At 34.3% G+C, this 15,040-nt stretch overlaps 1 protein-coding gene across 3 annotated transcripts in view; it reads right to left on the bottom strand.

Moving 5' to 3' along the window:
- Positions 1-15,040, bottom strand: part of EML5 (EMAP like 5) — a 101,781-nt gene that overhangs the window by 4,854 nt on the left and 81,887 nt on the right. The window contains exons 28-38 of one of the 3 annotated variants that reach the window (XM_082761622.1): positions 13,663-13,741; positions 12,704-12,833; positions 12,096-12,194; positions 9,996-10,016; positions 6,950-7,123; positions 5,250-5,458; positions 3,025-3,182; positions 2,260-2,374; positions 1,606-1,794; positions 1,240-1,412; positions 335-497 (exon numbers count right to left, since the gene is read on the bottom strand). In XM_082761622.1, coding sequence (XP_082617748.1) covers positions 335-497; positions 1,240-1,412; positions 1,606-1,794; positions 2,260-2,374; positions 3,025-3,182; positions 5,250-5,458; positions 6,950-7,123; positions 9,996-10,016; positions 12,096-12,194; positions 12,704-12,833; positions 13,663-13,741 — 1,510 coding nt within the window. Of the gene's footprint in view, positions 1-334; positions 498-1,239; positions 1,413-1,605; positions 1,795-2,259; positions 2,375-3,024; positions 3,183-5,249; positions 5,459-6,949; positions 7,124-9,995; positions 10,017-12,095; positions 12,195-12,703; positions 12,834-13,662; positions 13,755-15,040 lie in introns of those variants that run through there. The other 2 variants (XM_082761623.1, XR_014317616.1) reach the window with 2 other exon arrangements.

Genomic DNA, 15,040 nt, shown 5'->3' with positions numbered 1-15,040 from the left:
TCACAGTTCCCTGAGACATAATGAATGATAGATTGTACTCCTTCCTTGTTTAAGATAACCCATCTGCATCTGGGAAATAGAAAGGCAGGGGAAACCCATTACAGTGATTTTGAAATCTGTTTCTTCTTTCTATGCTTATTTCTTGTACTTAGTTTTCACAGAGACTATTTATGTCATCCACTTACCACTAAAATAAAGTAACAGTCTAGTGACAGTAACCTACTACTCTGACACTTCATTACAAAATTGAGTAGTTGTCAAAGGAGAGTAGTTACACAGTATCTGTCATGAGTACATTTGCTATTCAGTATCTTGAACAACGAATGACTGATACCTGGAGATAACAGCTATCTGCAGAGAAGTCCATCTGGATCACGAAACTTGGGATATCTTTGCAATAGCTGACTCGATTTAGTGTGGGACCCAACGTCAGATCATAAAAATCCACTGCATTTTCACTGGAACCGACTGCTAAGTAACGAGAATCTGGGCTAAACCTGAACAGATGAATGACTTTATGAATATATATACTTGCAGTAAATTGTAATACAGGTTGGCACTTACAATAGGTGTAATATAGGATTTGAGAAACACAGGTTAATTTGTGTTTCAAGTTTATGCTAACCAGAACTGAAGAGAAAGGTGGAGCATTCATGATTCATTTATCTAACAGAAGGAACAGTCTTTTCCTCCTTTAAGTAAGCTTTTACATGACTCAGGAAATGGAAGCAAAGTTTTCCTTCTGCTGAATAAATTCCTTCTAATAAACCATAACTAAGAGCAAGCTGACAGAAGAGGCATTTCCATTGCTTCTGTGATGACATCCAGTCACTTTCTGTAAACCTCTGATCTCACTTTACCTCCTACACATCATCTTACCCTGTTCCTTTTTATGCCTACTGATACGCCCCCTGATTAGGATGGTCTCTTCCTATTTTTCCATTTACTTTCCCTTCCCTTTTCATTTTATCTAACCCTTGTCAGTATCACCTGAGACTCCACCTGCTGTAGAGGGCCTGTTTTTTGACTGATGGCTATTTCTTAACTTCATGTAGTTCATCCTTTCTTTTTATTCCTGGTAGAGGAATAATCAAACTCTGTAATTCACTCACTAATTCCAGCTCTGAAATGTCATTGCAATGCTCCTCAGAAATACACAATGAAACTGTATTTTTCAAAATCAAAAGAATACGAATTTCTAGAATACTATGAACATACAAAGCCATTAAGTTTTCTGACCTGATATCTTGGATAGCTGATCTTCTGTCCCTTTTTTTCCCCCAAATTTTCAAAGATGTCACAAGCAAGATAATAAATTCTCCATTTTTCATGCCAATGGCTACCATATCACCTTCTGGGCTGTAACAAACAGTACGAGCTGCATGCCCTAAGCTGACTTTGTTCAGCATCTTCTGTGAAGAAATAAGAATCCAGAAAAGTAAATGTCTCTATCTGTTCATATTTCAAAAGTACATTATGCTTTATAGTATCAGATGAATTATTTTCAGAATACATTAAAAAGCAAGCTTTGAATCCTCAACACCACCACACGTTTAGGATATTTTTTTCTTTTTTACAAAACAAGAACTGTTCTTCAGCACCTACCTTTTCAGCAATATCCCAGAGTCTTACTGTGCCATCTTCTGCAGCAGAAAGGAAAAAATCTCTGGAAGGATGTGTTGCTAGGCCCCAGATTGGTCCATCCATATGACCATTAATTAGAATGTTACATGCAGCATTTTTCTCTCCAACTTCAATTATTTCAGCATTTCTTGTGCCAACAAGAATTTTTCCCTTGAACAACAGTGGAAGAATTATCTATGATATAATACATTGGCTACTCATGACTATAAAAATAAAAACCAAAGCTATAGTTAAGTCAAGGTTTGCTTAAATCAAATCAAAACTAATTTACTTCTTAAAATCATCTATGATCTCCTAGAGTACAAAGAGGTAGATAAATCATGCACCAGTGGAATTATTGCTTGCAAGTCAGATATTTGAAATGTGGAAAAGAATAGAAAATAGAAAAGAAATCCTTAGTCCTTAATCAAATATGTAAAGAATATTAACCTAATTAAGACTAAGACCTCCTAAAACTTTTAATTCTTAAAAGTCACATGTAGACACCTTGCAGCCTAACATTTAATGTCAAATACTAAGAGAAAAAGAAAGCAAATAGTTTGTCATATTTTTAATGCCATAGATCAACCCATGGATTATAAAAAAAAAAAGTTTAAGTCATGATGATTCCTTTACCTTGCCTCTACAAACAGAGCGAACACAGTCCGTCATTTGTCCTGTCTCCAGTCTGAAGGCACGACAGCGTTTCAGTTCTTGATCCCATAGTTTAACTGCTCCTCCTTCCTTTGATCTATTAAGAAACCAGGAACAACAACAAATATAACAGCTGGCACAAAAAACTCAATGAATACACGAAAGAGCTATATAATTTAACGTAATTTATTGTAACTGAGGCATTTAAATCTGTTTTAAATCATTAAAGAACCATTAGTTTTTATTGAACAGGTGATGAGCCTCCTAGCTAAGCAAGAACTACTGATTCAAAGTCCTCACTGTACTACTTTACAGAACAAGCTCTAAGATGGTCACTGCTAAGCTTAGTCTGAATTAGTATCTCCTAGGGAATTTGTCTAGTCAAAGGAGCAGTGAAGTATGTGAACAAATTGCCATCTTATTATTAGGACAGGCAGCAATTATCAAAATATAGTTGAAGGAAACAGGATATATATATGTCTTTTAACACATTTGCTGTGAAATAAATTGCAAAAGATACTAGAGGAAAATCATGTCTCTTCTAGTCAATGGAAAAAAAATAAGTACAAGCAGCTCATGTGGGATGACTTGCACTTTGGCTACTATTCAGCGATCCAAAGGTGACTCCTCACAGCTTTGACATCTCAGTCAACTACTCCACATTAAAAAGTATGAACCAAAATCATTTTTAGAGAATACATGTGCTTGCAGAAGCAATAAATAAATAAATAAATAAATAAGACTCACGGCCTTTCCTTGCCTCCTGTAACAATCAAGCCATCTCTTAATGTGGTATACATTGTGAAAACTGGTCCGTTGTGAGCTTTGGCCACAATTCGTATCAAGACATGATCTTTCCAAACACAAACATCTCCACTGATAGTACCCGTAAATGTCAAGTTATTCTGAAAAGAGGAAAAATATACTAATCAACTGATTCTGAGTAAGGCAGGAGAAAAACATTCAGAAACAAAGATCATCACCATTTGCTTTTAGTCTAGATTGCTTTTTTGTATGCCTATGTAGGAGAATTAAGACACGTAGGGTCAGAACAAGCTGCTATTGCTTTGTTCAAGTCTGAAACACATGGTTTCTTATAGCTAATAGGCTCTACATTGCAGAAAAAAAAATGCAGTGACTTAAAATTCAGCTATAGTGTTATCTGTTTTCAGCTTATTAGGTGTGCACAAATGTTGTTAAAGATGAAGACCAGGAACAGTTTTGACATTCCACACAAACAGGTAATTTGTACCATCTTGCTATATGTATTATGATTACAGTAACTAGTAGTTTATGAAGAAAACAGCCTGCTATTAACTCATACTGTAATTATCTGATTTCCTTTTTCTCTGCCTCCTATTTTTGGAAGGTAATAAAAATAACAACCTCGTGTATTTAAAGATAACTTATTAGTATACACTGAAAACCATCAGAAACTAAGGAAGAATCCTCAAATTCAGTGTCCTGTATAGTATTTTATATAATATGCATGTGTTTGACAAGAACACTTTCCTTGAACTGGGTGACGCTGATGTTCTACATCCTTATTTAAAGGGGGTGGTGGTGGTGGTGCCCCTGATGAACGAGTAAGTAAAAGAGCACTGGAGATAAACATGGGGGCAGATCCTCTGACCATCCTCACGACATAACTGTTGGGCTGTTTTTAACCTGTTTTAGAGCACCTGAACCAGCTCCTCCTGAGACAAAAGTCAAGGAATAGCAGCACTTCCAGAACTGTTCCCTACAAGCAGTATGGAAAACGCACCAGGTGTCACTTCATTCAGGTTGCGTATCTTTTTTACAAAATGCTTCCAAGTTTTGCATCCTCAGACAACCTCATATCATGCTCCAGGACATTCAGCACAAAGCCCAATTTATATGCTAAGAAGCATCCCTCCATAATAAAGTTCACTGAGGGTTCCAAAACACCAACTAATGCCTGGGCTGTGCATCACTAGCACCTAGCATTTGGAAGATAACTTCTCACTTTGTAGGAAGCCATGAAGCTCTGAAATCTCCTAGATTAGATGATAAGAAGAAATTATTTACTCAGAGGGTGGTGAGGCACTAGAACAGGTTGCCCAGAGAAGCTGTGGATGCCCCATCCCTGGAGATGTTCAAGGCCAGGCTGGACTGGGCTTTGGGCAACCTGGTCTGGTGGGAGGTGTCCCTGCCCATGGCAGGGGATTGGAATCAGATGCTCTTTAAGCTCCCTTCCAACCCAAACCACGCTATGAAATCAAAGGTACCTAAAGAGACACCACTGTGGAAAACAGGTAGTCTTATAAAAAAAATAAAACCTCCAGCCATTTACAGTTTCAGAAGTCTAAATCAATAGTACAAATTAAGTCTGGACCCAATAGGCAGGTCAGAAAGCACACATGCAATAAAAGAGAAGGACCACTTCAAAAGAAAGCTATGGCCATTTGCCCAGCTGAAGAAATGAATACTGCTCATTCAAAACAAGCCCTGAAATGGCAAGGATGTGGAACTTAGCAACAAGGCCTACATCTGTCAAAAACAAAAAGCAAAACAAAACCCTACTGAGGTCATCTAACTGTCATAGATGTTAATGAATGCCCCAGGTCAGTGCTGCTCTCAGATCACTCATGAGTAATAACGCATGCAGAATAGAATATAATCACCCCTAGGTTGGCATAAAATTAGCCTCAGTTCTACTGTTGGGTTCCCACAGCCTACATAGTCAGCTTTGTTGCGTTTGGATTAAATATCAACCAGTGTCTTATCAACCCAAAGCACCTATAGCTTGTTTCTTCTGAAAACAAAATTATGTAAGAATTTCTATTAGTTGATGTTAGTTCTAACTAAAAGTATTAGAAATGCTAAACTGATTTTATAAAACAACTGACATACTTATTAAGAGGTTAAAAAAAATCACAGTTAAAACTAATAAAGGCAGAGAAAAGTCAAGAAATTTTTGTATGTATAAAGTAGTTCATTAAGGTACATACAGCTCCAAAAGCTACAGACAGCATTGTTTGCATTCGTGCATCTTCTATGGAACTCAGCAGCCCTTTTTTACTAAGAAGAGCTCTTCCAGCCAGTGTCCAGAACCTCACGTGTTTTACTCCCACAGAAACAAACTGGGTATCTGAGTCTGGTCTGAATTCTGCTACAAATATACGCTGGTTATGACCAGCTCGGCTGGCAATTTTGGCACCTGGCAAAAAAAGAAAATGGACTTCTTAATGCACAAGGAAAAATATACATTTATAGCAACATTTATTTGTTTATTCATTCTAGAGAATGATGTATCATACAAGAGCACAGAGGAAGGAAAAGTAAAAACTGTTCCTAAATTATGATGTAAATGTTAAAAAGTAATTTAATAAGAGCCAGTAGCAAGGTGTAGCACCTAATGAAGGTGCCATCTACATACAATTTTCCTACTTAAATTTTTCTACTTTTTAATTTTTTTACAATTACTTATAAGAGGATTAGGAGCTCAGATCCAAGTAAATATTCATCTCCTCTTAAATTCCTAGGAATCCTTCAAAAATCACATACTCTGAACAAATTACAAGAGACTAATGAATGACTTCTCTGGAAATTTTGTCTGAAGATACTTCATTTCTTTCTATAGAAAATGCAGAAAATGACTGTGTTACGTATGGTCTTAGATTCAAAGGTAATGCTCTTCCAGTCTTTCCAGAGTTATTAAAATCAGACATTTTGATCCATAAATATCAAGGTTTCTCAATAATTGTATTACCTGAAAAAGACATTATATTACCTGACCTCCTGTGCTATTTAGCCCTTTCTAGGGAATACACATCTTAGCTGCCATGCTCAAGCTGTATCAGCTTTTAATGATGAGTACAGGTATATTCTGACTGAAATGGCAGTGAATTGCTGCACAGGCTTTTGCCTCACATTTTCACATGAGCTAAGACTGCATAAATGCACAATTTGATCCTGAATCCAGCTACACAAGCTGTAAAGGATCATTTAAATTGATTTGGTAGCTTATTTATAAACTTCCGAGAGATACTAGTCAATCAACAGAAATCTCAAAAGAGACAGCAAATAAACCAGTAAGACTAAAGAATCAATATTAAAATCTGGGTATGGCTTTGACAGATAGGAAGGAGACAACCAAATTGCTTTATCCTAAATCCTGAACTTGGATCAAAGCCAACCTGAATAACTGTAGTATAACTTAATACAGAAATAACATAGTGGCACAGATGAGCTATACTGGCATCACATTTCTGCAATTTGCAACTTTGGCGGGATTATTTTAGTAGTAAAACAAGTTATCAGACTTCAGAAGATAAAAGAACAGAAAATAACAGAACAATTTATCTGTGAGCAATAAAGACATTTATAAAGGGTTTTTAACAAGCAATAAATAAATAGCTGAAAGATTTATATATTTTAGAGGAAGAATACATTTTTCCTTCATTATTCTAATTATAAATCAGAGAACTATCTTCGTCTTTATGTAACAGTTCCAAAGGAGGTATATTTAGCAATTATTAAAACAGATAAGTACATTTAGCTTACCTCTTCTTGCACAGTGCATAGTGCACACCATTTATTGTAATGATTTTCTATCTGCTGATACATATACGTTGTAACTGTCTTTGACTCAGTCCAATACACTTCTAACAACATAAATCCATTCTACAAAAAACAATCACTTTCCTACCTTCCTGCCACTTCCAAATGGTAATGGTATGTTCGGGATCCAGCCCTACAGAGAGCAGCAGTTTGCCAGTGGCACTGAAACTGACTGAGCAAACTCCCTTTGAATGGTAGCACCGCAGTACTGATAATGTCTGTTTGTTCATTGCATCCCACACATGAATAGAAGGAGCTGTAGCTACACAAATATATATTAAAAGAAAAGTTAATTAGCATATGTATTGAAAGTGTCTAATGATTTGCTTACTGAAGCGATTATTATTTTTTATTAATAGGACAAAATTATTCTGGTCAGATGAAAAGAAAGAAAAGAAAGGAGATTTTGGCCTCTGTTTGGCAACCAGTTTCCTGCAAACAGGATCATTAAGCCAGAACTAAGAATTTGGCCTCATTATACTACTGGAGATGTAAATGTTGCTTAATGTGTAACTGGTTTTCTGAAGCACAGCAAACGCTATGAAACATGGCAAAAGCTCTAAAAGCAAGCTGTTTTCTCCTGTTTGCTTTTTTGTTTGTTTGTTTTTTTTTCTTGAGTAAAAGGTGTCTCAACATGCTAAATCAAACCTCTACAAACAGTGAGTAGACCATCAAGAACATAATTTCTATGTGGGGCTTTTGGACAGCTGATAGCTTCTGTGAAATCAGGTTACAGTACAAGACCAGAATCTCCTTTTCTATTAAATGGCCATCTGTCTGAAATGTATGCTCTCCTAGGAGAACGTCAGTTGAATAATCAGCTTGCTTACTAGTGTAGGAGAACTAGAGTATTTAATTTAGTTTGTATTGTTTGGACTGTAAGCTGAACCACCTTTCTCTGCTATTAATGTATGCTATTATTCCTATTATGGTGACAGCTAGGGTCATTGCATTTTCCAAATGCAATACCTTCTCCAAAGATCTTACAATCCAAGTATAGTTTGCAATTTCTGAGCAGCACCCAGGACAGTAATAGTCTCCCTCAAACGTCTTTCCCTCTAACCTCAAGTAAATCTCACTGCCGAGTCAGGAGGTTACCGGTTGCAGTCTTAGACCCAGATTCACATAAATTAAAATCCATTTCAGCTGCATGCTTTATTTCTAATTAGCTAAATCTAACCCTTCAAAAGGACCCATACAATGGGAAACAGTACGCACAGGGACTTAGATAAAATTTTAGCCACATGAAACTAAATTTTCAAGCATAATTCCACAACTGTTGCTAAACAGTTTTCAGAATGATCTCTTAATTTCTTCTGTTCCCCACAATTTTCTCACATGGCACTAACATTTCTTGATCATTGCTATTTGAGAGGTACCACAGCATAGTATATATATGCCATTAAAACAGAAAGGGTTGTCAATTAGTGGTACGCCTCAAAACTTTCGACAAACTCCCTGCTGTTCTCACAGAACATTGAGGGAATGGAGAGCTTTGAACTGTTTGTTCTTCTCTTTGGTAAAATGCTGTGTGGCCCCTGGACTGTGTACCTCCCATATAACCTCAACTGAACATTTTCTCTTGGGTGACAGACAGAAACCTTCATCTAGGTATAACTAAGGAATAATAACTGAGCAAATTTTTCAGATTAAGACTTAAAGGACAGAGAGCACTGATTCTTGAGTCCTCCTGCTTGACTGTGCTCTTCTGAAAGTCTCTGTCTTGACCTTGTGTCCTGCTGGTGGAATACCAAAGCTGCTGAACATCTCTCCAAAGAGAGATTTTCTAAGACATTTTCCCATTGGGAGAAGTGAAATAAAGCTACCATGGGCTCACATCACAAAAAATATCTTCAGTAAGATGAAGCAAATCTATACCAAGTCATTATGAAATTTAATTTCCCATTCCAGCCTATGACCAATATCACTGTTTCAAGAACCTGTGCATCACTGCAGAAAACAGAAAATGGTAACTAAAAAAGTAAGAGCTATTGGTAAAAGGGGTGCCAAATATCCATCAATAAATTTAAAGTGAAACTATCTGCATCTTTATAATGAAGGCAGGCAGCAGCTTGGATTCCAGACTAATGGTTCCACAAAGACGAAAAAATAAAAAGTGCTGATTTCAGGAAGTGACAACAGAATTTAGTAATGCACAAAGGCTAAAACTAAAGTTGCAATCAGAAAAGGGCAAGTGAAACAGGGAAAGTCTCCAGGCATTATATACAGCAATAGTGATTTTTTTTAATATATAAATAAACAACCATATAATCACTGATTCTTTTACATAGTTGGTGCGGGAAGGGGTACCTATATTCTTCCTCCCATCCTTATAGCAAGCACAATTTGGCATATTTGAAAGAAGTCAACACACATCAAAATGCCATTATACATCTGTTCTTCACAGAACAATCTTTTGATGCATATGAAGATCGTTATATTTTCTCGGTATACATGAACACGCATTTATGCATCTCTGGAGATGTGTCACAAGACAATTATGGCTGCCCAACAATGAACTCAGTCACACATGATGGTGATGAAATTTTTAGATTAGTTGAAAAAAGACATATTAATAAAAATAGCTCAATCAAGACTGTCAAACTGTCAAAGACCCAAAATGATACATAAAAAATTAAACTGACACCACAACAAGCATTTTAGATCGGTGGTAATAACTGCATGACAATCATACATAAATGTGGAAGTGCTTTATTCACTCAGTCACCTAGGCCTCCTCAATGGAATATACTTTGAAAATGCATATTTAAAAACTATTTTCAATTAAGTATCTAAAACAATTGTTAATTGTCAGCCCCAATACATCTATAAAACCTGCAAGCATACAGAGCAATACTACAGTCATAGTATGTATTAGAACTCACTAGTGACTGGGCAGCAAGGGAGTATGTTACAACAGAAGAGTTTTTAAGTGTATTTTAACATTTTAATTGCTTCTATGTTTAAGATTTGCTGAGCTATTGTGGTTTATATTCAGTGCTAAAAGTAATAGGACTGATCCCAGGTTTGAATATACTAAAAATGAATTCATATCACTTATTGTTCTATAAAGTCGTGATGGCTACTAGATAGGCTAACTTCACCTGAAGATGTTAAAATTTTATTTCCCTTACCTGACATATCTGCTGAGTCTCCTGTAATGGAAAAGCAGCAGAAAAATAATTAGACCAGAAATAATATAAATGCTAAAGAAAATATATGCCACATTTAGTGTAATTTCTTAACACACACCTTGATGTCATCTCCTTGCATTGCAGCGGCACCAATACTGCATTTAGTGCTAAATATGATCAATTACTGAAAAATGGTGATCGCATCAGAACTATGAATTACTATAATTAATATATTCTGATTTCCATTTTGAGTTACAACATAAAACTTTCATTTTGGTGTATGTTAGGTCTCTCTGCCCAACTCTAAACAATAAAAAAAAAATTAACATGTTACTGATGTCTTAACAAATTAAGTAGAAAAAATGCCATTTGTTATTCTCCTGAGAAATAATGTTTGAATCTGATTCTGGAAAGTAGCAAATACACTCAATGATCCTCTACAGGAGTGATAAGAAATCAGGATTATAGTTTCAGCTATTGGGAAATATTACTGAGACTCTATGAAAGAGCATTGTAGTTTAAAAAAATACTTGAAGCTAATATTTCTGTAAATCTTTTGAAAATTTGAGTTATGGTAATGAAGATGCATTTGTGCAAGTCATATTAGTAGGACAAATAGAATCAGTTTAGTATGTTCTTTACGAAGTATTTGCTTGTTAATGTCTGTTTGGAATCTAACAACCAAATGTTGTTCAAAGATATTTTGATTCCAGTTCGGTTTTTAGATGTAATTCTTTCCTTATAAAGTGTTTTGCAGTTCAATTTTTAAGTGTCATCTGCTCCTGATTTGTATCCCTTAATCCACATTACAAAAGAATTTAAATTGTTCTACTGCTAGTTGCTGTAGAAATGATTATGAAATTAAAAAGAATTAAGGGTCCTGTGTTTCTTCATGAGTAAACTGAACACTGAAGAAAACGATCCATGCAAAGGACAGATTTCTACATTATGAGTACATTCTTCCCATATATTCTGTCTTATTAAGAAATTAATCCAGACTAAGAAATATGCTGCAAAAGCAAATAATTTCCTATAACAATAAAAGGCATGTATTCCTGCAAATATTCTTTGCAATGAAACCATAGGTAAAAATCTGCAGATAATTTTTTCTGTTTAAATTATTTCTATTTCTTTAAATTGATGTGAGGCAGGAAACTCACAAAGAAATTCAGCTAGTCTAGCTAAGTAGTTACTACTATTGATAAGTCAGTTTTAATGAAACATGCACTTAAAAATCCAAAAGAAACAGGAAAGTAGGTAATAAACTCTGACCATATTTAGATGAAATACTGAAAAAAAAATCTACAAAAAAGTTATTCTGGCTAAAACAAACAATGATTTTCTTTGTGTTCTATGCACTAAGGAAAACAATGTATGCTTCAATCTGCTAAGAAACAACTGGAAGTATGAAAACTGCTGTTGGGTTGTAGGACTATAAAAAAAATTACGTTCATCTGAGAAATTTAGAAACAGTAGTACTCAAGCTATGCAGATACACAGTGGTGTTTTTTATTATTATTAATTTGGTGAGTTCATAGTTCAATTGTAATGTTCCTATGAAACATCTGTTTTTTTCCCCAGAAATCTATATTTATCTGTAGGAAAACACCCTTAGGGTTTGGGTTCTGTCTAGAATCTTACAGCTACATATTAACAAAACACTAAGTAGGATTTTAAACCTGCCTGATGAGACAGAACTACATCAAGTGACAACTATTTAAAGTATTCTGATTCTAAAAAAAAAAAAAAAAAACCAACTAGCTTAGTTAAGTCTCTTTGGAAGGCCTAACACAAGCTGTTAGTTAAATCAACACAGACTAATTTCATGGGGCTTAAAATTTCTTTAAAAATAATTTTTCATAACTATGCAAACAAAAGATAAGCTTTCTTTCATACCTGAATGTTTTTGTTGTTGTTTTTGTTTGTTTTTAAACTTCATTAAATTACATTCATATAAACATATAAAGAGGACAGGTAACTGAGTAACACTCATACAAACGGAGATAGCATAATCAAATACTTTTGTGATTTACCATGAACTCACAAGGCCCTAATTGCATGCTCTTATGTTAATGTCTTTTTACAAAAATACAAACATACCTACTTGGCCAGTTGCCACTATGTTGGTAAACTTGGGGTGCTGATTTACAGTGAGGCACAAAATATCATCATTGTGTTCTTGGTAAAAAGACTGAGAACCTAAGATAAAAAACATAAAAATCCAACTTTAATTAAAACATACACAGACACGCTTATAAACTTGTAAGACATGTATATAAACTTTATAATATTTGTTAGAGAAAAATATTATGGTGGTGTTACAGTTTGGAGCTTAAAACCAGCAAACTGAAATCCCTATTTTTTTTTTTATCTTGATTTTAACACATAGTACTCAATAACTCTGAACTGTTCCCTAAACAAAGTTTTACATTTACATTTCATTTTAGCAGGCAAGTTCCAGAAAGCTATTGCCAAAATAATCAAATCTTTACTTCCTTCAAAATTCAGTTAGCAGAAAGACTTAAATATATAGAGCTTGCTTATGCAGATATTAGGAATTATCTCCACAGACTGCATCTTCAGCAACAGCAAATAAAACTATTACTTTTCCCATCTAATTTTATTAGATTTAAAGCATACCAGTAACTTCATAAACTGTTACTCCATATATGATAAGAAACATTTTCCTCAAGTAGGTTTTCTCTTACCTGTTGCCACGTTATACAAGATCCCAATAGATGCAGTATGATATATTACATCGGCACCATCGTTCAAATAGTGCACGTTGTTTCTGCAGTCCTTGCCTCGGTACCCAAATACTAGCTCCAAAATTAGGTCCTAAGAAAGATATTTAAATCTATTAGATAATGAAAAACTTAAGGGAATTATGAATTTTGTGGTCTTTTCCAGGATTTTATTTTTCAAATATGTCCTCATGAAAGAGGAGTTTAATGATGTCTCAAACCAACAGAAACTGAGATCTTGCCTATATTGTCAGCTTAGAAACCCTGGCCCACAATCTAATTCCACTTGGCAATTAGGAATGTTGAATTACCACTTAAAAAGTCTGGAATATTGGTGACAAAAGATCATTTTTTTATCCTAAAAGAAGCATTTTGTTAAGTCATAAAAAATATTTTAGTTTATATAAAGAACTGCATTTTTCAAGGTGAGGTGAAATTTCCACTTCAGATTAATCACAAGTGAGTACATTTACTTGAATTTACTAGGAGCCAAAAACATTATGAATATATATACATGTGCATATATATATAACTATTTAAACATAACTGTTAATAATGAATTTAAAAATTTTTAAAGAAACTTCAATAATTTTTAAATAAGAGATTTTTTATTAGTGACAATACACCCACTAAGAATAAACGGTTATCTGAACAAGACATACTGTTTTCTACATATTGCATTTGAAGGGCTTTATTCTTAATAAGAATGAAGCCATGCTCCATTTAGTTTGTGGGAGATGAAATATTATTTTTAGGATTTACCAAAATGAAAAAAAATCCTCTCCCACTTTTTTATTTACTATTTCCATCTTCAATAAATTTTAAATGAAACAATCATTTAGCATGTCCACAAACGTGTTAATTTCTGTCAAAAAAAAAAAATTAAAAGGAGAGGGAGGAGAGATCAGTGTGCCTTTTCTTACCTCTATAGGTCTCTTTTTTTTCCCAACATTATTTGTCTGAAGTTTCTCAGGCTGTGGCAATGCCCTACTAACTGGTGGTCTGAAATAAAGAACTGTGAATAAGAGAAGGCTGTCCGTCACCCATTCCATACTAACACAGTACCTTCTAACCTGCTACTGTACAAGAAAAACTCCTAGCACCAGCCTGCTTAACTGATATTTGCATCTATCTTTAAAAGAAATGCCTTTGTCAAGGGAAAAATAAACAAACAACAAAACAAAACCCTTTGATTTCAGAAATGTTAAATATACTAAGTTTTTTGACAAATCTTCCAACAATCCACGAGGTTAATGAAAAAGCTTGTTTTTCAATGAATTACAATTGATCTAATGTTCTTAGTTTTTAATGCTGTATTCTTAAGGTATTTCTTTCTTTTCTGTACCTGATTACTCTAAATACTTGAGATCATACCTGCTTCCCACAATGCTCCAGTAGACTCTACATTTTCCTGTTGTAACACTTGGTAAAGAATTCCAGGTACACCTATCCATTCATTCTTACATCAGTAGAAGCAAGTTATTGAAGAACATTTGTTTGGAAACAAAGCATTATCAACCAAATGCATGATTATTAGCCATAACTTATGTTCCACTGTTCTGAATACTCCAGATTTAAGAAATCTCAAATAGATATGCCTGATAAATCCCTGTAGCATTTTTCAGATATGTTCAACAGTTTACATAGAAAGAAACATAGAAACAAATTTTATTGATCAAAATTAGGCAATTATTCCTAGTAATCTGCAGGAGCAAATTGATTCTACATATACAACATATGTGGCCATGGGAAAAAAAAAACTGTAAGAAAAACACTTAAAAGGAATAATTCATTTAAAATTAAAATCTATACATAGATGCAGTGAAATCCAGATGACTTAATCAAGGAGGTAGTGATACAAACTAATATACATAAATCAACACATCAGCTCTCTTTCATATTCCCTTTTAGTGTGAAGTAATTTACCTTTTAATTAGATCTTTGTTCAAGCGATGACTTTGATGCAATTAAGCACCATGCTATTTCTAAGAACAATAGATGATGATTTGCTTATACACTATGTTTTGAACTACAGTTATTTCAGTTATTCACATAAAGCTCATTTTCTGAGCCTTATTATATTCTTCTCATTTTCTGAGCTTTATTGAATTCTTCCACTTTCCTTGTCCAATTTGAATACAATTCACAGGTTTATCTCATATGACAAATAAAAAACATCTGTATGTATTATAATGCAAATTATATCGCAAATATAAATTGTGCTCTGAGATACTTCAGTTACTTCCTCTATACTTGAAAGCCTATAAATACTCATGAAAAAACGTACAAAAGAAAACCACA

The sequence above is a fragment of the Aythya marila genome, assembly GCF_965140915.1.
Source record: "Aythya marila genome assembly, chromosome: 5".
NCBI classification, from domain to species: domain Eukaryota; kingdom Metazoa; phylum Chordata; class Aves; order Anseriformes; family Anatidae; genus Aythya; species Aythya marila.
Note: the sequence above shows the minus strand (reverse complement) of the source record. Positions and strands in the feature narration are given on the sequence as shown.